This window comes from Rhineura floridana, chromosome 2, assembly GCF_030035675.1.
Source record: "Rhineura floridana isolate rRhiFlo1 chromosome 2, rRhiFlo1.hap2, whole genome shotgun sequence".
Classification (NCBI taxonomy): domain Eukaryota; kingdom Metazoa; phylum Chordata; class Lepidosauria; order Squamata; family Rhineuridae; genus Rhineura; species Rhineura floridana.
Window position 1 is genome coordinate 95504441 of NC_084481.1, and position 24123 is coordinate 95528563.

General features: G+C 40.2%; 1 protein-coding gene across 2 annotated transcripts; it reads right to left on the reverse strand.

The window, feature by feature from the left end:
• Positions 1 to 1403: 1403 nt before the first annotated feature.
• Positions 1404 to 23652, reverse strand: LOC133378215 (glycine N-acyltransferase-like protein 3). Of its 2 annotated transcripts, XM_061613005.1 has the most exons (6): positions 23441 to 23652; positions 12894 to 13031; positions 10313 to 10420; positions 9952 to 10078; positions 8431 to 8551; positions 1404 to 3325 (listed from the first exon to the last, which is right to left on the reverse strand). In XM_061613005.1, the coding sequence occupies exons 2-6, from the start codon at positions 12969 to 12971 to the stop codon at positions 2905 to 2907; spliced, it is 855 nt and encodes a 284-aa protein (XP_061468989.1). In that variant the 5' UTR covers positions 12972 to 13031; positions 23441 to 23652; the 3' UTR covers positions 1404 to 2904. The 2 variants fall into 2 exon arrangements, with proteins under 2 accessions (XP_061468989.1, XP_061468990.1); XM_061613006.1 differs by lacking the exon at positions 12894 to 13031.
• Between the last annotated feature and the right edge of the window lie 471 nt (positions 23653 to 24123).

The following is a 24123-nucleotide window of genomic DNA, read 5'->3' on the forward strand; positions in this document are numbered from 1 at the left end:
CAGTGGGATACTTGTGCTGAAAAACAACTTGCCAACCAAAAAGGACTGGGAAGCAGTCAAGAGAGTGGTGAAATATCTGAAGGGCACTGCAACCATGAAACAGAAGTTAGCAGTTACCTGAGATCCTAAACTAGTGGGATATGCAGGTGCTGATTGGGCTGAAGACACTACAGATAGAAAATCCACCAGTGGAAACATCTTCTACTATGGAAATTCAGTGATCAGCTGGGCAAGTAAGAAACAAGAGACTGTAGCACTCTCTTCCACAGAAGCAGAGTATGTGTCAGCTTCTGAAGCAAGCAGACAGTTGATATGGCTGCTTGAACTGTTCAAAGATTTAGGCATCTCTATACCTGGGCCCATAACCATTTGTTGTGTAAATTTGTATAAATGTTAGCAGAGAACGTCAACTGTCTGAATTGCTTGTGTGCCAGTGTATGCATTTACCTAAGTATCAGGCTTTTACCCTGCATTGAGATCACTGAGACTTAAGACTTAGTAAAATAAGAAAAGCTACTTTATTTATAGAAATACATAGTAGATAGAAAGGCATACCTAGTTCTAACTAGGTCTAACTAAGCTGGAGGCGCAATGCCCAGGTTTCGGAGTCACCCTCTCTTCTCTTCTTTGACTGTCCGAGAGAGAGGAGACACCTTGTCTCTGCTCTCTCTCTTCTGAGCCATGAGGGTGACTCCCAAACCTAGGTAAAAGCCTGCTACTTCACAGGTTCCCTACCTCTGCCCTAGAGTCTAAGACCTAGACATTGGTTTCTGTTTTAAGAGCAGATATGACAAGCAAAATAACTTGATTCTTTTTACCCATATTAGCTGCCTTAAGAATTAGACTTGCTTCTTAACAATGGAGATTTTAGAGCCCACCTCTCCATTGAGAAAGAGATATCTAGAGTTATTATGAGCAGTGTAAGGTACAACCCTAATCTGAACTTTACAGTTTCTTCTTTATGTATGTCGATGAAGACAAATTAAAGGGTTAACTTCTCATTTTTAATATTTTTCATGGACCACTTACACAGAGGCAGGGTTGCATTTTATGGGGGTAAAAATGACACCTGGTGGCCAGAAGTAGTAGTTCATTTATCCTTGGAGCCTATGAAAGTGTTACACACACTCACACACAAATGAGCGGTCCTGGTCCACCAGTCATTCAGAAGCCCTTAACAGTTTCTTTCCTCACTTAATGTTAAATGTTTGTTGATTTCTGAGTGTGTGGAAGAATTGGCCCCTTAAGTCTGTAGCAATTTTGACAAAACTGTCTGTTTTGTGTTGCTGGATGAATAGTTTAATTTTATTCATCCATTTATATACGTTACTTATAACCCGCTCCACATTGTTCACACAATCTCAGAGCAAGAAACAACATCAAACAATACAGAAAAGCAATAGTTCATTGAAATGCAGTTTAATGTAAAACCAGACAATATAACAACGCAATTATATCAGCCAAGGCAAAAGCACTACTTTAGTCAAATGTTTGGACAAATAGCCACGTTTTTACTTGGCACTGAAATGTCTTCAGTGTTGGTACTGCTGACACCTGACCTGAGTGTGTGTAGGATGCCACTATAGGGAATGGCCTCCTTTGTTCTTCTTTGAAGTGAATCTAATAGCATCACTTCTAGTGTATGGGCTAGATTCTAGATTTTTTAAAACAAATTTCATATTTGGCACAAGCAGTTGTTGATGCAACAGTCAACAATCAACAGTCAACAGTCAACAGTCAACAGTGCAAAACAGGCCCAGTGTTTATTGTAGCTATCACCTTGTGTTGGAAGCTGAGTGAGCAAGTTTTAAGATTGCATAGGCAATGGAGAGCTGTGTGTCTCAAAAGTTTGCAGCTTCCTACACTAACAGAAACTGAACTGATTAAAAAATAAAATTCAGTAATAGGCAAAAAACCTTGCGGTTTATGAACTTACCTATAGCCCACAGATATTTCTATCAAACTTTAAAAAGCAGGGAAATTGGACAGCTATAATGAATGCACCAGGGGAGCAGGAGACCTGTCCTCCTCTCTGAGATATCGTACTGCCCTACAAATTTGTACAAATGCAAAAAAATTTGGGTTGGTCTTTCAGAGTCCAATGCACTTCCTGTGTAGCTTGGAAGAATTTGGTAACATGTGCCTCTGAGCATATGGTGCTGGAAGATGAGCTTGTTTGCTTGTCTTATATGGAGAAGCTTTCAAAATGAGCATCTCCAATCTGCAATCTGAAGTGGTGGACTCTATGCTACCCCTGTCATTCTGCTGCATGTGCAGACCAGATCATAGAGGGATGATGGGAAAGGGTGCATGATGGGTATTAGGGATACAGTGCGTTGTGCTAAAATGAATCAGAGATAGGGAGGAAGTGGACATCTACCAAGGTGGTGCTAAGAGTCTGAAGGGAGAGGAAGGACCTCTCTAGTCAGATGGATGAGTGCCTGGGTAAATTCTCACCTCTGAGATGCTTTCGGTGTCTTAGCAAACAGCCATTACATCCCATTGTAGAAACAATATATATGACAGTGTTGTATAGGAGATCTATATCCAGGGGGGTTGGTCCTGCGGTTTGCAGTGCTGATATAGTTAAAACAATGATAATGGGTAGGCCAACTCACTGTTTAAGAAAAGCAGAGGAAATTCAGTCACACATACAAACACACCCTTCCCTTTTGAACCACATTATTATTCCTCAGGAGCATCTGTGTCTTTGTTTATGATAAGGTATAAACCACAAGAAGTGCCATTTTTAAACATTCCTTATTAGCAATTTAATCCAGAATATATTCCAGAGCAGACCTCTGAGTCTTACTACCCACCCCAATAAACCTTTTGCTGTTTCCCCACCCCCAAATGATTAAACAAATGGTCTCCCTGGTTCTCTGAGGAAAGGGATACTACTGACTATTTCTTAAGGTTGGGGGCTGGTGTCACAATAAGCATATAATATGTCCAAGGCAAGACATGGAGGCCCTGCTTCTGTACTGCCTTCTTGGAATGGTGATTCTTTGACGAAACCCCACAATAAACAGGAAAGCCACGAGCATGCAGCTGTTCAGCTGTCCTCCGTACCACATTTCCAGAACAGCCCTGGCCTCGATACTGAGGGAGGGTGTAGCCATGTGTCATGGCAGCATACGGATCACTCAGGCACCAGGAGACCACCTGGCCTTCCTTGTCCACGAGGCAGGCCTTAGGGAAGTTGCGGATCAAGCTGTCCAGGTAGCGCAGACTCTGACTATTGCCCCCAAAGTACCAAGTTTCGTTGAGCAGAGTTGTGTGAGATGGGTTGAGTGTACCAAAGCAGAGGTGCTCACTTCTAAGCCTGAAATACAAAGGCAGGCAGGGATAGTGGTTCAACAAGCTAAAGATCCAGAAAGTATCTCCTGTGATGGTGCAGCCTTTGGGTCATCACACTCAGCATGAACAAAAGAGAGAAAGTTTCAAAAGAAAGCCCAGAGTTTGAACGATCTTCAGGTCTTTCATTTTCTATTCCTCAAGCAAATGGGGAAAGACTGAGAAAGGAAGTGGTTACTTTACCACAGGTAAGAGGAGACTTATGCCTCTCGGGATGTTGTTAGACTTCAACTCCCATCAGCATGGCCAATTGTCAGAGATGATATTAAGTGTTAGTCCACAATACCTGGAGAGCCCCAGATTCCCCATCCTTTTCTTACAGCTTGGGGAGCAGGACCCTAGGGCAGAGGTTTCCAAACTGTGGTTTGCAGACTACCAGTAGTCCCCAAGCTTCATGCTAGTAGTCCACTGTGTGTCTTTGAGGAACAGCAGAAGCAGCACCTGGGCTTTGCTCATACCTGGCTAAGCAATCAGTATTCCTCTTGTCTCTTTCCCTGACTTTTACCCAGTCCCAGCTGCATTAGTCATGACTGATGTCGGTTCTCGTGGCCCTTCCCATGCTTTCTCTCTTTGGCTGCTTGTGCATGTGTGCCAAGGGTCCAGGCACAAAGTCAAACAGATGAGGGTCTGACAAGTGGTGCTCTTAATTTCTTACCTCTATCGCAACTGCCGTTGTTCCCCTCTTACATCCTCTGTGTTTCCTTTCCCCCTCCCCCATTTTGTACCCCCTTTTAATCTCCCCCTTTTGAAGCAGAAGACTCCTTTCCTCCTCAACAGCCTGGATGTAAGGAGGGGTAAAGCCAATCAAGTTGTCCAGGCTGTGAACCATGATGCTTACTTGCAAGTAAGTGCTATGCAGAACACAGGCTTCCATTTGAATAATGGTGCCACGGGATCACGCTTCTGAGGCTGCAGTCCTTTGCACATCTACCATTGATCTTGGTGAGACTTACTTCTCAGTAAGTGTGCACAGGATCAGCTGCATTATACTCCTTTTAATACCCCCCCCGAAATCTCCTTAATAGCCTGGACATTCTCAATATCAGTGGTATCATTGAGAGACACCTGCTAGAGGTAAAACCAAAAAAGATTTGCAGCCTGAAAACCATTATGCTTACTTACAAGCAAGAGCCATATAGAACACGGTCTTCCTTTTGAATAAGAGTGCACAGATGATTTCAAGACTGGATTACTGCAAAGCACTCTATGTCTGGCTTTCCTTGAGCTTGACCCGGAAACTGCCGCTAGTGCAGAATGCTGCAGCATAGCTGCTGACAGGAGCGAGACTGTCAGCATATAACACCTCTGCTCAAAGATCTGCACTGGTTGCCGATTTGTTACCAGGCCAAGTTCAAGTATTAGTATATAAAACCCTTAACAGCTTGGGACCAGTTTACTTACAGGATCATCTCACCCCATATATATCCACTTCACCACTTTGATCTGTGTAACAGGCCTTGTTACAGGTGCCATATAATACTTGTGCACTTGTAAGAAATCGTTTTAGAAAAATGAAAGGGAAATTTAAACCACGAGTAGGGATGTTGAATAATCAACAGGGGAACACACTGACTGACCGAGATGAAATAAAAGGAAGATGGAAGCAATACACTGAAGAACTCTATAAAAGAGATGACAGGATGACAGATTCATTCATGGAGGAACCATATGATGAAGAACCAGAAAGTTTAGAATGTGAGGTCAAAGCTACTCTTAAAATTCTTCGAAGAAACAAATCACCAGGAATAGACGGCATAGCAACAGAGTTGCTACAAGCTACTGAGACTGAATCTGTTCAAAGTTTGACAAAAATTTGTCAAGAAATATGGAAAACTAAACAATGGCCCACAGACTGGAAGCGTTAAATATATATTCCAATTCCAAAGAAAGGGGATCCCAGAGAATGCAGTAATTATCAAAACATTGCCTTAATATCCCATGCAAGTAAAGTAATGCTCAAGATTCTACAGCAAAGGCTCTTACCATATATGGAGCGAGAAATGCCAGACATCCAAGCTGGATTTAGAAAGGGAAGAGGCACCAGAGATCATATTGCAAACATATGCTGGATAATGGAACGGAGCAAGGAATTTCAGAAGAAAATCACCCTGTGCTTTATTGACTACAGCAAAGCCTTTGACTGTGTAGATCATGAAAAACTATGGAATGCTTTAAAAGAAATGGGGGTGCCACAGCATCTGATTGTCCTGATGCGCAACCTATACTCTGGACAAGAGGCTACTGTAAGGACAGAATATGGAGAAACCGATTGGTTCCCCATCGGAAAGGGCGTGAGACAGGGTTGTATTTTATCACCCTATTTGTTTAATCTGTACGCAGAATATATCATACGGAAAGCGGGATTGGACCAAGATGAAGGTGTGAAAATTGGAGGGAGAAACATCAATAATAATTTAAGATATGCAGATGATACCATACTCTTAGCAGAAACCAGTAATGATTTGAAACGAATGCTGATGAAAGTTAAAGAGGAAAGCACAAAAGCAGGAGTACAGCTGAACGTCAAGAAGACTAAAGTAATGATAACAGAAGATTTATGTAACTTTAAAGTTGACAATGAGGACATTGAATTCGTCAAGGATTATCAATACCTCGGCACAGTCATTAACCAAAATGGAGACAATAGTCAAGAAATCAGAAGAAGGCTAGGAATGGGGAGGGCAGCTGTGAGAGAACTAGAAAAGGTCCTCAAATGCAAAGATGTTTCACTGAACACCAAAGTCAGGATCATTCAGACCATGGTATTCCCGATTTCTATGTACGGATGTGAAAGTTGGACAGTGAAAAAGGCGGATAAGAGAAAAATCAACTCATTTGAAATGTGGTGCTGGAGGAGAGCTTTGCGCATACCATGGACTGTGAAAAAGACAAATAATTGGGTGTTAGAACAAATTAAACCAGAACTGTCACTAGAAGCTAAAATGATGAAACTGAGGTTATCATACTTTGGAGACATAATGAGAAGACATGATTCACTAGAAAATACAATAATGCTGGAAAAACAGCAGGGAGCAGAAAAAGAGGAAGGCCAAACAAGAGATGGATTGATTCCATAAAGGAAGCCACAGACCTGAACTTACAAGATCTGAGCAGGGTGGTTCATGAGAGATGCTCTTGGAGGTCACTGATTCATAGGGTTGCCCTAAGCCGTAATTGACTTGAAGGCACATAACAACAACAACAATCTGCATCCCTAGTTGTGTCATGTATAATGTTCTCACTCCATGCAGGCCTTCAAGATGGACTGTATGAAACCACTAAAAGTATAGCAGACTTGAAGGCACATAACAACAACAGTGTGGCAATACCTACACTTTGGAACATCCTGCCTATTGATATCAGGCAAGCGCCTTCACTGTATTTTTGGCACCTGCTTAAAACATTTCTGTTTAGGCAAGGCTACCCAGACACATAGATACTGATGTGTTTTAAACTTCTTTAGTTTACTGCTGTTTTAATTGTATTTTTAATGTTTTTAAATTACTTGTTTTTAACTGTTTTTATTGATTATTTTAATGTCTCTTGTAAACTGCTTAGAGGTTTTTTTACTATGAAGCGGTATGTAAATATTGTTAAATAAAATAAAATAAATTAGGAAATGCAAGTTTTATGCAAAATTATTTATTATTTATTTATTTAATTTGTATCCCGCCCTTCCTCCCAGCAGGCGGCAAACAAAGCACTAAAAAACTTTAAAACATCATAAAAACAGATCTTCAAATACATTAAAACAAAACAGTGTTAAAAACTTTTTTAAAAAAAACAAGTTTAAAAAAGGGTTAAAACATTATTAAAAACATATTAAGCAATTCTAACACAGATGCAGACTGGGATAGGTCTCAACTTAAAAGGTTGTTGAAAGAGGAAAGTCAACAAAAGGCGCTGAAAAGATAGCAGAGATGGGGCACCTGCCTAATATTCAAAGGGAGGGAATTCCACAGGGTAAGTGCTCTCACACTAAAGGTCCGTTTCCTATATTGTACAGAACGAACCTCCTGATAAGATGGTATCTGCAGGAGGCCCTCACCAGCAGAGCACAGTGATCGACTGGGTATGTAAAGGATAAGACTGTCTTTCAGGTATACTGGTCCTGAGCTGTATAGGGCTTTGTACACCAAAACTAGAACCTTGAACTTGGTCTGGTAGCAAATGGGCAGCCAGTGCAATTCTTTCAGAAGCGGGGTGACATGTTGGCAATACCCTGCCCCGGTGAGCAGTCTCACTGTCGCATTTTGCACCAGCTGCAGCTTCCTGACCAACCTCAAGGGCAGCCCCACATAGAGCGCATTACAGTAATCCAGCCTGGAGATTACCAGTGCATGGACAACAGTGGCCAGGCTATCCCGGTCCAGAAACGGCCGCAGCTGTCTCACCAGCTGAAGCTGGTAAAAGGCACTCCTACCCACTGAGGTCACCTGGGCCTCTAGCGACAAAGATGGGTCCAGGAGCACCCCCAGACTACGGACCTGCTCTTTTAGAGGAAGTATGACCCCATCCAAAGTAGGCAACTGACCAATTATCTGAACTCGGGAACCACCAACCCACAGCGCCTCCATCTTGCTAGGATTCAGACTCAGTTTATTGGCCCTCATCCAGCCCACCACTAAGTCTAGGCACTGGTCCAGGGCTTGCACGGCCTCTCCCGATTCAGATGTTATGGAGAAACAGAGCTGGGTATCATCAGCATACTGCTGACACCTCGCCCCAAAGCTCCTGATGGCTGCTCCCAAGGGCTTCATATAGATGTTAAACAGCATGGGGGACAAGATGGTACCCTGCGGCAGCTCAGAGCACAGCATCCTCCAACATATATGAGAGCAGCGGAGGGGCTGTAAGGTAGACCCTATAGCACACATAGTGCTGTCCTCCAGCAGAGGGAAGTGGCGACTGATGCCACTGTCCCTATATTGCCCCCGCCCAGCCATCTGAGGCAGTCGCCTCATTTTACCTGAGTAGGGCCAGCCCTCCATGCCCCTTATCCATCCAAAGAGCTCCATATACTCCACAGTCCCACTGAGTAGGGAGTGGTGGGGAGAGAACAAACTTACTGACCCGCTGGGACTCAAGGTAGATGGATCTGGATGCATCAGTGTCAGGTAACAATACGGTTCCAGATGGACGCCTCTGGCCTCTGCTATACTTTTAGTGGTTTCATACAGTCCATCTTGAAGGCCTGCATGGAGTGAGAACATTATACATGACACAACTAGGGATGCAGATTGTTGTTGTTGTTATGTGCCTTCAAGTCAATTACGGCTTAGGGCAACCCTATGAATCAGTGACCTCCAAGAGCATCTCTCATGAACCACCCAGTTCAGATCTTGTAAGTTCAGGTCTGTGGCTTCCTTTATGGAATCAATCCATCTCTTGTTTGGCCTTCCTCTTTTTCCACTCCCTTTTGTTTTTCCCAGCATTATTGTCTTTTCTAGTGAATCAGGTCTTCTCATTATGTGTTCAAAGTATGATCGTTTCATCATTTTCGTTTCTAGTGACAGTTCTGGTTTAATTTGTTCTAACACCCAATTATTTGTCTTTTTCACAGTCCATGGTATGCGCAAAGCTCTCCTCCAACGCCACATTTCAAATGAGTTTATTTTTCTCTTATCTGCTTTTTTCACTGTCCAACTTTCACATCCATACATAGAAATTGGGAATACCATGGTCTGAATGATCCTGACTTTGGTGTTCAGTGATACATCTTTGCATTTGAGGACCTTTTCTAGTTCTCTCATAGCTGCCCTCCCCAGTCCTAGCCTTCTTCTGATTTCTTGACTATTGTCTCCATTTTAGTCAATGTCTGTACCTAATCCTTGACAAGTTCAATGTCCTCATAAGGACTCTCTTTTCTAAACCACTATGTTTCCTATCTCCCCTAAGGGAGAGGCTTTCTGGTCAGGCCCAGTGCTCGCGGTCAGCAAGATCAGGCACGGGCAAAGAACTCCAGGGATTGAGCCCCTCATCAGTCAGATCTTGCTGTGCCATCACTCACCACTGCCGCATTTCAGCGGAGGTGGCAATGCCACCCAGATCTCACCTGCTGGGCGTTGCACGCTGGCTAATTTACACTACAGGCAGCCACTGTAGATGGAGGCCAAACTTGGCTCCCATTCAAAACCAGCTCCGCTGCCCACCCACTGCTGAAAAGTCTCCAGGGCTCTGGCAGGGAGGGTGGTGAGTGGCAGTGTTGCCATAAAATACCCCCAGGGGCCTGAAGGTGGGGAGGGGAGGGTGATCATGGTACCAGCACAGAAAAGGCATTGTGTGGTGCAGTAGTGAGCAGGGCAGGGAGTCTACCCTGGTTTGGGAGGAGGGGGGTTAGAGGTATTGGTGTTTGGGGGCATCAATGGCACAGTGCAGATGGTGCACTGAATTGTGCCACCAGACCTATTTCTGATCCTATAAAAATATCTATAAAACTATAGAACTATAAAAATATCTTTGGTTCCTTGGGAAATGTGTCTCAAGGAATGAATAGAAGATTGTAGGAGGCAGAAAGTCTAGCATTTACATGTCCCTCGAGGGTAATCTGATCCATGCCATGATTGTCCACTTTGCAGTGCCTTGAGGTCTCACCTTGCAGCTGGAAGGCCTTGCCCCAGTCAATGGCACCCACATTTTCTAGCAGTGCTCGACAGGCATCTATGTCCCAATAGAAAGCAGCATGCAAGTTGGCATAGTAATCCCACTTGTCTTGTACCACCTGCAAGACATGGCACAGAGCCATGTGGGGAGCATTTGTGTAATGATGACAAGAGGCAAGAATTAGAGATGGGATCAGGGGGAGCTGCATGAGGGAGTCTGCTTAATGTTCAAGAGCAGCTAGAAGACACAGGGCAGGGTTGGGAACTCTGTAGCCTCCATCTGTTGGCTTCTAATTCCCATCAGCCCCAGCCACCACATGTGGGTGGAATCTGCCATGACTAGGATTTCTTACCTCCTTACATGGGCGGGTAAGAACAACTTTAAATTCTGGCCAAGAGTCCACCACCACTTCATGCTGAGCTGGGTTTCCATGTTTGATGTGCATCACGGCACCATAGGCCTACCAATAAAAGAAGATGTCAGAGTCACCTAGAGCAAAGGTCCAGGACGGATGTTATGATTTTATTATATGAGAGTGGCTGTATACTATAGCCAGCATGGATTTTTCACATTCTGCAATGTTAAATTGAAAATGCTCCCAAGCCATTCTGCTGCTTCCCATAAACTCATTTCAAAACAAAACCTTACAAAACGTATAGTCCTGAACTCAGAAACGCTTGCTTAACAACCCTCTAAGTTTTCATGGCAATACACAAAACACTGAGAGAGAATTCAGAGTTCAAAGAGTAAAACAAGGAAAAAAATCCAGTTGGACTTCTTTCTGTCAGTGGTCTCATAATTTGTTGAAATTCATTAAAAATCACCCATGTTCACAGAGTACCTGTAATCCTATTACTGACCTTGCCCCATACTCTGACCTTCATCTTCTGCAGTTTAAAAGTAAAAAAAAATATTCATGGCTAATTTTAATTAATTTAAGACATTTAACTTGAAGTTAATGATAAGCATGGGCATGCTCAGTAAGGACCAACTGTCAATGTTCTAAAAGCCAGACTTGAAGAGTTATTGGCTTGGCTTATCAGGTGGCCACACCCATGCTACACCTTTATTTCACGTTAGACACTCATGGCTTCCCCCAAAATTGTGGGAAGTGTGGTTTGTGAAGGGTGCTGAGAGTTGTTAGGAGACTCCTGTTCTCACAGAGCTCCAGTGTCCAGTGTGGTTTAAGAGTCAGCCCCTCTTCTGAGGATTGTAGTTCAGTGAGGGGAATAGGGCCTCTCCTAGCAACTCTCAGGACCCTACAAACGACAATTCCTAGGATTCTTGGGGGAAGTTATGACTGTCTGAAGTGAAATAAAGGTCTGGTGTGGATGTGGCCAGGGGCAGCTTTGGTTTAAATTTGGGTGGGAGACTACACGTGCCTACTGTAGAATAAAAAGGTGGGGGAAACCCTGCAAAACAATAATACTGTTCACAGTGTTTTCCTTTTGGAAAGGAAAGGAGCTTTCCCTCTGTCCAGTGCCCACCCAGTCTCCTCACATCCCCCTCCCTCTCCCTCTCCCCTTCCTCCCTCCCCTTCCTTCCCTTCTCTCCCCCCTTCCCCCTCTCTGCCCCTCCCCCAGGTCAGTTTCACCTATCCTAAGCATGATTGCACAGGTGTAAATCCCACTGAACTCAAAAAGCATGCAAATGATCAAACCTGCCCTCCTCTCCTCATGCCTCCTATCGCCTCCCTCTTGCCCCTTCCCTCTCCCTTTTGTTTGCCCCTTCCATTCTTCCAAGCTACACCGGAAGTGGATTGGACTGTGAAAGACCAACCCAAATTGTGTTTGCATTTGTACAAATTTGTAGGCCAGTACAATATCTCAGAGTAGTCAGGTATCCTATTCCACTGGTTCATTCACTATAGCTGTGCAATTTCCCTGCTTTTTAAAGTATGATAGAAATATCTGTTGGCTATAGGTACATTCTTAAACAGCAAGGGTTTTTGTGCCAATTAATGAATAATTACTACAGTATAACTTGGCTTATTATTGGGGGTGGGGGAGAGAATCATGTATATTATCAAAGACAATTAATTACCCATCACTACCAAGTACAACCATGGCTATCTAAGTACATTTATTAATTAATTCAATGTCTGTTATGGTTACTATAGATCCCTCTTTACACAGTGGAGTGGAGATAATAACGCTGTGCTTTCTAGGTCCATCAAACGTCTTTTTGCTTTGTTTGAAAAAGCCAGCTTGCTGTGTACTTTCCAGAAAACTTTTTCCCCTAAGTTATATTTTGAAAGTGAAGGTACCATTGAATCTGCTGTTGCAGAACATAGGGAAAAGCTTTCCTCATAATAACTTTCCTAGCTGGTCATGTATAAAGCTAATAAAGCTAATAAACGTCTGGTCACAGACCTAGGATGTGTACAGAACATACTGTCTCAAGTTTTCTGAAGACTTGAGATGCCTTCCTGAAGAAAAGGAAGGAAGGGTTTGGGGTTTTTTTTTCTTTTAGTTTTCCTATTATATTTCTAAGCATTGAATCTGCTGTTGCAGAACATAGGGAAAAGCTGTTTGATTAAAAAGCTCTTAGCTCATACAGATGTAATACCTAAGACTCTGATTGTGTGGTCTGGAACAGTTGACTGGTCAGATGCCAACTGCTTCCGCACTGGCTGAGCTGCAGGAATTTGCAGGATCGGCTGGGGGTGTGTAGGTTAAGGATGGTGCTTGGGTTTTGTGGTACAGAAGACTGATGGCAGAGGCTTCCAACCTTCTTTTGCTCAATTCTTTGATCAGCTCTGAGGGTCATGTTGGGCTGACATATTTTTTTCTGGCATGGTTCCTGTGTCTTTAATGACAGACAGAAGCTAAACAGATGCAGCTTCTCCCTGACAAACAGGCAGCAATGGGGGAAAACAGTACTTTTTAAACTTATGGGGAACGGTGGCAATGCTAAGTGGGTGGACGGGTTACCGGAAGTGTCTGAGGCAAGCTCCTCCGCAGAACACCCTCAAGCAGCTGCAACCTAGAGGGACAGGTCAGGATCAGCATGGCTAGCCAAGTACAAGTTGCTGGGCACGTTCCAGGAAAGTTGGTGGAGATGAGAAGCACCTTAAGAAGGAAGGAGAGGCAAGCAGGCATAAATGTGTCAGCACCTTACAAAAAATTCTCCCAGTATGTGCGAGGTTGAAGTGACTTTGCATTTCAACTAAAATGGCTGATTTTATATGCAGATAGGGATAGAAGGATCTGTCAGTTTTGGATCTCTCAGTTTCTCATTTTTCCAATCTTATATTCTGAAATTCTGCATCAATTTGCTTTAAAAAATCCTCATTAAAATTCTTCAACATTTTAGTGCAAATTTCTCCTAATAAAACATTTTTTGTAACCATTGTTTAGTTGGAGAACTGCATTGCAAAATTCAGATAAGTGCAAATTTCAAAGGGTGGCTGTGTTTCCATTTTCATATTGTTTTGGATCATGCAAATTTGATAGATTCAGCTTTAAATGCAAACTGAAGCAAATTTCTTCTCCATCCCTATATGCAGATCATCCAGTTTCAACTCTCTTTTGCTAGATCCATGCTTCTTCAGATGCCCTGTATTATCAGTCCATTGGGGTGTATAACCAACAGTAATACTGAGGCGATGAAAATTGTCTACTATGCATTTGTAGAGTCTGGCTTGTTTCATTCTGCAAATGCATAGTAAATTACTCATTTGCCTAGCACTGTAGCAATTTACCCATTTGTCTAACTCTGAATCATTGCAGCTGTGGTGCCAAAGAGAAGGGTTTGTGTCCCACCTTTGATGAGGATGAAATTGTCCCCTTCACAGCACTCCAGTGACAGCTGCTGCTAACCTGGAAGGTCAGATGGCCCAAGAGAAGAAGGGAACAGCTTCGTATCACAGTTCTGCAAGGGCATATGATGCCTGCCCTAGTCATGCTCCCTATCGTATAGCTCTGCCATCTATAAATAAACCATTAACAGAATAGTGTTTTGTCCTGTGCCCTAGAGGCTTAATGAGAAAGGAAGTTTGCTTGGAACATGCTTTTGTCCTGACTCAACCTGGTCACAAGTCCAGAGAGAACATGGGAACTCAGGCTGGCCAGGGCTGGGCCTTCATCATTTTCTCAGTTGTACCTTGTAGAAGATTCACTAATAGGCAAAAAAGCCCTTGTGGTTTGAGAACATACCTATAGCCAACAGATATTTCTATCAAACTTTAAAAAGCAGAGAAATTGAGCAGCTATAGTGAATGCACCAGGGGAGCAGGAGACCTGACCTCCTCTTTGAGATATTGTACTGTAAAAATACAAAGACAATTTGGGTTGGTCTTTCACAGTCCAATCCACTTCCTGTGTAGCTTTGAAGAATTTGGTAACGTGCCTCTGAGAATATGGTGAGTGGTGGCAACATCTGCAATCAGCTCAAATAACAGAAACAAGACGTGCTGTGCTGATCTTGTTTTAGCAGGGAGGAACCAACAATATTAAGACAGTTGATGTAGTTCAGATAGTCACTTTAAATATGTTTAATATACTTTGCAATTTTAGTAAAGTTTCCTATAGTAAATTATTTTATTTTGCTTCTGTTTTATGAATATGTGAAGTACAACAACATTTTGCATAATTTACACTTGTAAACAATTGTGGAATAATCGCACTGACTATTCTACAGAATAGTCCCCAGGGGACATGAGGTGTGTCTCAGTTTGCACAAGAAAAAAACGTGGAAGGTGAAATATATTCTAGAAAATTTCTAGATGTGCTCTATGTTTTTCATTTATCATGCCCACCCTTAAGTGGAGTGGTTTAAGCATAGCAGGCTGAAAACATGCATCTTGGGTAGGCCAAGTTTGTTTTCTTCCAACACCTAGATTCATTGCTTAAATAGCAACATATTGTAATCAGTCTAATTATTCATCAAAGCTGCAGTTTCAGATTCAGCTGTTAAATGCACCCAAAATAGAAACAGAATATAACCTCCAGTTTGAAACACAAAAGGTGGTCTTCACCATCATATGACAATGACCAATAAAAATATCTTGAAATTAATAAAAATAAATTTGGCACAGATTTCTAGGATGAATAATGAGAGAAATATATTTTTCTATATTAGATTCTCTGTAGGAAGAATAGTAACACAGGAAAGAAGCAAAGTAAGAACACCAGCAAACATACAAAAAATGTAATTCTCGACTTCCCGGAAGTGAGTGCTCAGCTGGTGACTGTCTCTGAGAGATCTCTGCCTCAGAGGAAGCTTTTTTCAGGTTAAAAGCCAGTTAAAAGGAAACTTTGACTGGCTTAAATGTTCTCCAAGGTATAGGAGAACCGATCAGATTCTCCACAAGACTTCGTTGAGCTGTCGGCGGCTGGAATTGATCAGGAAATTCCTGAGATAAGAAGGCATGCCGATCGGCTGAAGACGGAGTCAGGACTTCCATGCAAGCTGTACTGGGATAAAGCGAAGCGTTTTTTTTTCCTTCAAAAAAAACGTCCTTAACCAGCGAGCCTACTTCTGTCTAAATCTTATCATTTGGCTTAAATTACTACAATAAAAGGGATTTGTTTACGAATCAGCAACTGAGAAACCTGGGTGAGTCATACTTTTTCTCTTTTAAATATAATTAAGGAAGAAAGAAAATGTAAACAACATATATTTTTTTTACGACAAAAAGCTGGCCTGAATTTGGAGCTTTAAAGTTTAAAAACGGATGAGAGGTAATTATTATTTGATGGAAATATATTTTGGACTATTTTTCTCCTTGGACTATTTTTTTTTTGGACGAATCTGCTGTTCGTATATGTTACTAATCGCTTGGTGTTGGCTGTACTGGGAACCAGGATTGTTTTGCATTCTTGGACGTAGATAAGAACTGTGTTGTGCTGGCTGGACTATAATAACAGGCCTGGAATATTAACTCTTTTGTTGGTGGAGGAAAAAAAAAAGAAATAGACTGCCTCTAGGTTTTGGAACAGTGGTTAATATCAGAAATTAAAGGCTTCTTTTGAAAATGACAACTAAAAAAGCAACTAGGGCCCAGGAGCGAAGAGGTTCTATTGACCCACAGGAAGGGGCTATACCCCCAGATATGTTTCAAAAAATAATGGAAGGGATTAATGCTATAAAACAGGAAATGAAAACTGAATTGATAGATATAAAAGACTATATTAAAACACAAGTGGATGAGATTAAAGGGACAATTGGGCAAATAAAGGAGGATGCAAAAAATACTAAAGAAAAGGTACAAATCTTGGAGAATAGAACAGATATATTAAATCTGGAATTAGAAAAAAACTTGGACTATTTGGCTGTGACTGAAATGAGAAATAAAGAGCATTGTTTGAGATTCCGTGCAATCCCTGAGGAAATAGGTGAAGACATCAGAGATAAAATTGTTAATGCTTTAGTAAAATTTCTGGATTTGAATGAAGATCGGATGGAATTTGAAATAGACAAAGTTTATAGAATTAATTCCAGATATGCAACAATGAAAAAAATTCCAAGAGATGTGCTTGTTCATTTTATAAAAAAGACGACCAGAGATATGGTATTACAGCAACACTTTAAAAATACCTTTAAAATTGATGGTAAGGAAATACTGGTGATGAAAGAAATTCCTATTAGACTTCTACGTAAGAGAAAAGAATATGTTTTCCTTACAGAAAAACTTAAGCAATGCAAAATTCAATTTAGATGGGATGTTCCAGAAGGAGTGATCTTTACATTCAGACAACAGAAATATAGATTGAATACTGTTCAAAAAGCAAGGGACTTCTTGAGAAAAGCTTCAAAAGATATGGAAGAAGATAAACTCAAAGATATGGATATAATTCCTGGGAAACAAAGTCAACAAGGATACGCAGAGGAGGGGAAGGAAGATGATGGATTAAAAGGAGCATCAGGCACATTTTAAAATACACGCTTAAAGATGGATTACAAATATCTAACTTGGAATATAAATGGAGCCAACACGGCGCAGAAGAGAAAGAAAGTGTTTCATTATTTGAAAAAATTAAAATTGGATATAATTTGTTTACAAGAAACTCATATTAAGAAGAAAGATTCCAAATATTTGATTTGTAAAAATTTGGGTGAAGAATTTATTTCAGCTGGACCAAAAAAAAAAAAATGGAGTTGTTCTTTACATTAACCCACAATTGCTTCCTAAATTGGTATTACTGGATGATAGTGGTAGATTTGTGGGGGTTGAAATTACTTTACAGGATACAAACATTTTGATAGTGGGTATTTATGCTCCCAATGAAGATAAAACAAGGTTTTACACAGGACTTATGGAAAAATTGTCAGAGTTTTCATATGATCATTGGTGCGTCATGGGTGATTGGAATGGGGTAATCTCACCAAAAATTGATAGGCTTTCTGAAAAAAATATCAAAGAGACACAGGGTAAATTACCGAAGATTTGCTTTGAATTGATGGAACATTTAGAATTGGTGGATACCTGGAGATATATAAATGATAACGCAAAGGAATTTACTTATTTTTCAGAAAGACACAAAACATTCTCGAGGATTGATATGATTTGGATGTCTAAAATTTTAGCGAAGGATATTTTTAAAATGGATATATTACCAAAAACTTTTTCGGACCACAATCCTGTGATATTAACTTTAAAAAAAAAAAATCTTGGATTTAGATGGAGACTAAATGAATCTTTACTTCAGAATGACAAAGTAGTACAAGAATGTAAGAAGAAATTAAAAGAGTTTTTTGAACATAATTTACATAAAGGAACAAGTGAAAATATCGTTTGGGATACAAGTAAGGCATTTATGAGGGGATATTTTATTAAATGTAACTCTGAATTAAAAAAAAAGAAACAACAGAAAATGCAATTAATTTTGGAAGAAATAAAACAAAAAGAGGAAGAATTGAAAAAGAATCCAACTAAAGTTTCTATTGTAAATCAAATTAAAATGTTACAGAAACAAGTGTCAATGTTGACAGTTAGAGAAATTGAAAGGAAACTAAATTTTGCTAAACAAAGGACTTTTGAATTTGCAAATAAACCTGGGAAATGGTTAGCATATAAATTAAGAAAAGAACGTCAAAAAAATATTATTTTAAAGATACAAGAAGGAGATGAGACGCTGACAGATAATGTAAAAATCAAAAAGATTTTTCATCAATATTATTCAACATTGTACAAGTGTCAGGAAATTCCATCTGAAAAAATAGAAGAGTATATATCTAAACAGAATTTGCCTAAAATTACAGATTTTCAGAGACAAGCTATTAATGGCCCTATTACGTCAAGAGAGATATCTGAAGCTATAAATAAAATTAAATTAGGAAAGGCGCCAGGACCAGATGGGTTATCTGCAATGTATTATAAATGTTTGGAGGAAGAACTCTTGCTACCTTTACAGTCTACAATGAATTCTATTCTGCAAGAGGGAAAGATACCGGATAGTTGGAAAAATGCTAACATAACATTAATACCTAAAGAGGAGCAAGATTTAACTAAAACAAAAAATTATCGGCCAATATCTCTATTGAATAATGACTATAAAATTTTTACAATGATCTTGGCAGAAAGATTGAAAATAATATTGCAACAATTTATTCAGGAAGATCAATCAGGGTTTTTACCTAAAAGACAATTACGTGACAACGTCAGGAATGTCTTGAATGTGTTGGAATATTTAGAACAACGAAATGATAAACAAGCAGCTTTGATTTTTTTAGATGCTGAAAAAGCATTTGATAATTTGAATTGGAAATTTATGTTTCAGGTTTTGGAGCAAATGGATTTTGGAGACAATTTTATAAAATGGATTAGATCGATTTATACATCTCAGAAGGCCCAGATAATTGTTAACGGAGATTTAACGGATTCATGTGAAATACAAAAGGGTACAAGACAGGGATGTCCATTATCTCCCCTTTTATTTATTCTGGTCTTAGAAGTGCTGCTTAGAGATATAAGGCAAGATAAAAGGATTTCGGGATTAAAGATAAAAAAAGAAGAATATAAATTGAGAGCATTTGCTGATGATTTGATAATTGTACTAGAAAACTCTTTGGAAGGAATTCATATATTGATGGACAAATTAAAAGAATTTGGACCGTTAGCAGGATTTAAGATCAACAATCAAAAAACAAAGATGTTGGTGAAAAATTTAACTTTAAGGGAACAGAAAGAGTTAATGGACAAGACAGATTTTACAATAGAAAAAAAGTTGAAATATTTAGGTATCATTATGACAAATAAAAACTCAAAGTTGTTTCATAATAATTATGAAAAATTATGGACAGAGATTAAGAAAGACTTGCTAAGATGGGATAAACTACAACTGTCATTAATGGGTAGAATATCTGTGATAAAAATGAATGTATTACCGAGAATGATGTTTTTGTTTCAAACAATACCTGTAATATCCTCTGATTTACCTTTTAAACAATGGCAAAAAGATATCTCTAAATTTGTATGGCAAGGAAAAAAACCAAGAGTTAAATTTAAACTACTACAAGATGCCAAAGAAAGAGGAGGACTGGGATTACCAAATCTGAGACTTTATTTTGCTGCCTGCTGTTTAGTCTGGATAAAGGAATGGATTTTATTGAGGAATAAAAGACTATTGGATTTGGAGGGTCATAATTTGAAGTGGGGATGGCATGGATATCTATGGTATGACAAAGTAAAAGTAAATGTAGACTTTAACAATCATTTTATAAGACGTCCTCTGTTGAAAATATGGAATAGATACAAACCAAGGTTTTATTCGAAAATACCATTGTGTGTCTCAAGTCAAGAAGCGTTTTATAGAAGAGAAATGACTGGAAAAGAGAAATGGTTAACTTATCAAGAACTATTAGAAAATGTACGTGGAGAATATACAATGAAAGAGAGAGAACAACTGACAAAGGAAGGATATAGTTTTCAATGGTTTGCCTATTTACAATTGTTAGAAAGATATAAAATGGACAAGAAAATGTATGGGTTTGAAATAAGTAAATCTGATTTTGAAATAGGATTGTGTACAAATGATGAAAATATAATTGCGAAAATGTATAAACTCTTATTGAAAATCGATATGGAGGAAGAACAAGTAAAAGAGTGTATGGTAAAGTGGGCAAAAAATTTTGGTCATAACATACAAATGGATCAATGGGAAAATATGTGGAAAAAAGGTTTGAAATTTACACTATGCTATAATCTTAAAGAAAATTTTTATAAAATGATGTACCGTTGGTACATGACTCCAGAAAAGTTGTCAAAAATGTATAGTAATGTTTCTAATGTTTGTTGGAAATGTAAACAACAAGAAGGATCATTTTATCATATGTGGTGGTTATGTAAAAAGGCAAAATCATTTTGGGCACAGATAGGTAGGAAGATGCAAAAAATTCTAAAGATAAATATTCAGTCAAAACCAGAATTTTTTTTATTGGGTTTTATGGATAAACAAATAGAAAAGAAATATGGAAGAATAATATTATATATGATTACGGCAGCAAGATTATTATATGCACAAAAGTGGAAAATGGAATCAATACCAACAATGGAAGAATGGCTATTGAAATTAATGGATTTAGTAGAAATGGACAAATTGACATGTTTACTTAGAGAAAAATCGACAGATACATTTCTTAAGGAATGGAAGCCTCTCTTAGACTTTTTGTTGAAAGATCAAAATAAAATGATGATACTGGGATTTGACGATTAATTAAGACAGCCTACGGAGAAAAGGGACTCTGTATGTATACATTAAGGGACAGGTTTGATGTATATTATATACTTATAGCTGATCTGCGACAAATCGGAAGTCAACTATTTTATTTTCATTTTTTGTTGATGTATTGTTATGTTTTTTTGACTTTGTTTTGTTTGTCTTTTGAAAAATTTGAATAAAAATTATTAAAAAAAAATGTAATTCTCCATCTTTGGAGATGCAGTCCTGATTGCAGGTGTTGCCACCACTCACCATATGCTCAGAGGCACGTTACCAAATTCTTCCAAGCTACACAGGAAGTGGATTGGACTGTGAAAGACCAATCCAAATTATGTATACATTTTTACAAATTTGTAGGACAGTACAATATCTCAGAGAGGAGATCAGGTATCCTGCTCCCTTGGTGCATTCACTATAGCTGTCCAATTTCCCTGCTTTTTAGTTTGATAGCAATATCTGTTGGCTATAGGTATGTTCTTAAACTGTGAGGGTTTTTTGCCTATTGGTGAATTTCTCTGAATTTTATTCCAGGACGTAAGAAATGGGATCCTGTGCAAGTCTGCTGAGAATGGATTGATAATTTGTATGCTCATTAAATTCAATGAGATTTACTCTGGTGCAATCACACTTAGGAAAGGTGAAGCTGACCAGAGGGAGGAGGGTAAGGGGGAGGGAGAGGGGAGGGCTAGAGTGGGGAGAGGAGGAGGGGAGAGGGAGAAGGGAGGAAGGGGAGAGGGTGGAGGGGCAGGAGGGAGGAGATAAAAAGGGGAGGAGAAGGAGGGCAGGTTTGATCATTTGCATGCTTATCGAGTTCAGTGGGAGTTACTACAGTGCAATCATGATTAGGAAAGGTGAAACCGAACACGGGGCAGCGGATAAGAGGGAAGGGGGAGTGCTGGACTGGGGAGGGGAGGGGAGGGGGATAAGGGATAAGGAGGGGAGGTCAAGTTTGATCATTTGCATGCTTATTACGTTCAATGGGATTTACTCCTGTGGAACATTCTTAGGTTATGTGAAACTGATGTGGGGGAGGGGAGAAAGGGTATAGGCAGGGAAGAAGATGGAGGGGAGAAGGGGTAGGGGTGGGGTGGGGTGGGGTGGGGAGGAGATTGGCTGGGTAGGCAACTGGGCAGAGGGAAAGTCCCTTTCCTTTCCAAAAGGAAAACACTGTAAACAGTATTATTTTTCAGGGTTTTCTCCACCCTTTTATTCTATAGCAGACACACCCAGTCTCCCACCCAAATTTAAACCAAAGCTGACCCTGGCCACATCCACACCAGACATTTATTCCACTTTAAACAGTCATGGCTTCCCTCAAAGAGTCCTGGGAAGTGTAGTTTGTGAAGGGTGCTGAGGGTTGTTAGGAGATGCCTTATTCTTCTCACAGAGCTCCAATTCCCAGAATTCTCTGGGAAGAGGGCCTGACTGTTAAACTACTCTGGCCATTGAAGCTCTGTCAAGAAAACAGGAGTCTCCTAATTAATCAAGCCAAACAGCTGGTTTTTAGAATACTAACACTTGGTTCTTCTTACTGAGCATGCCTATCCTTGTCATTAACTCCAATGTTAATTTTTCTTAAAGTAATTAAACATCAGCCATGCATTTTTTTAACTTTTAAACTGTGTAAAATGAAGGACAGAATATGGGGCAAGGTCAATAATAGGATTACAGGTACTCTGTGAACATGGCTGATTTTTAATTAATTTCAGCAAATTATGAGGCCTCTAACAGAAGGAAGACCAATAGGGATCTGGATTATTTTACTCTTGCTTTAGACTTTGAACTCTGAATTATCTCTGAGTGCTATGTGTATTGCAATGAAAACATAGAGGGTTGTTAAGCAAGCATTTCTGAGTTCAGGACTATAAATTTTGTAAGATTTTGTTTTGAAATGAGCTTATGGGAAGCAGCAGAAAGGCATGCAGGGTATTTTCAGTTTATCATGGTGGTATGAAAAAAATCCCTGCTGGTTATAGTATACAGCCAATCTTGTGGCTGTATAATTAAAAGAACACAGCACTAGAAGCAGAGATATGAGAGGCAACCTTTAGAAAGGTGGAGGCAAAGAAGAAGATAGTGAAAAGATGTACAGGAAGCACAACATTACGGCTGAAAGATTATCCTACACACATTTACATGAGAGTCAGTCTCAATGACCAGTCTCAACACCAAAGTCAGGATCATTCAGACCATGGTATTCCTGATCTCTATGTATGGATGTGAAAACTGGACAGTGAAAAAAGTGCATAAGAGAAAAATCGACTCATTTGAAATGTGGTGTTGGAGCAGAGCTTTGTGGATATCACGGACCATGAAAAAGACAAATAATTGGGTGTTAGAACAAATTAAACCAGAACTGTCACTAGAAGCTAAAATGATGAAACTGAGGTTATCATACTTTGGACACATAATGAGAAGACATGATTCACTAGAAAAGACAATAATGCTGGGAAAAACAGAAAGGAGTAGAAAAAGAGGAAGACCAAACAAAAGATGGACTGATTCCATAAAGGAAGCCAAAGACCTGAACTTACAAGATCTGAACAGGGTGGTTCACGACAGATGCTTTTGGAGGCTGCTGATTCATAGGGTCGCCATAAGTAATAATTGACTTGAAGGCACATAACACACACAGACAGTCTCAATGAACTCAGGAAGACTTACTTCTGAGTAAAAATGCACAGGACCGGGATGTAACAGGAGGAAAAAAGAGGATGTTCATGGGGGAATGAGAAACAGAAAGGAATAGAATGAAGAGGGAAAAACATTCACAAAAAGATGAGCAAACATAAGGCTGCAATCCTCTGCACACTTACCTGGGAGTAAGCGCCACTGATTCAGAGGGACTGACTTCAAGTAAACAAACAAACTTGGACCACAACTGTTTAAGAGGGAAGAGAAAGAAAGAAAAGGTGCCCGGGAAACAATGTTAGGAGAGGAAGAGAAGGCCAGCATATTTAGGGGGAGACCATTCAGCTTGCCTCTTGAGCAGAGCGAAAGGTGGCTGTGCTGGGCGGTATGTCAACAGGCAAGAGGGACAGCTGGTTTGGGCAAGGGCAGGCAAGCAGGCAGGCAGGGAGGGAGGGATTTAAGGGTGCTTGGCCCTCATTAGCCCTCTCTCAGGCAAAACACACACACACCTTGGGGAAGGGAGGGAAAGCAGCGCTGCCCATTCTGCTCCTCCTTTACTGATCTTTCATAGCTCTACAGAGCTAATCCACTGCTGGCTACATTCCTTGCTGCTGCTGCTGCTCAAGTGCTGCTCTTTTCCCCCATCTCTTGGGGGAGAAGGTTCTAATTCCCCTTATGGGGAAGGTGACTCCACGCAAAGCCTGTGCTGCCACAGAGCTCTGTGTGTGGCAATGGAAACTGACTGGGCTCATAAAGTGCAGCTGGGTAGTAACTGCCCCAAACAAAAAACACTTTTGCAGCACACAAAGCAAAAGCAGCAGTGGTGGAGCTCTCCTGCTCAGTGGTGGCAGGAGATGTGCTTGTTTCA

Coding starts and splice junctions, on each gene's coding strand:
- LOC133378215 (XM_061613005.1), bottom strand. CDS start 12,971: ATGCTGATCCTGACCTGTCCCTCTAGGTTGCAGCTGCTTGAGGGTGTT. Junction 10,421..12,893: donor GCTTGCCTCAGACACTTCCG/GTAACCCGTCCA, acceptor TTTTATTGGTAG/GCCTATGGTGCCGTGATGCA. Junction 3,326..8,430: donor TCTACCTTGAGTCCCAGCGG/GTCAGTAAGTTT, acceptor TTTGTATTTCAG/GCTTAGAAGTGAGCACCTCT.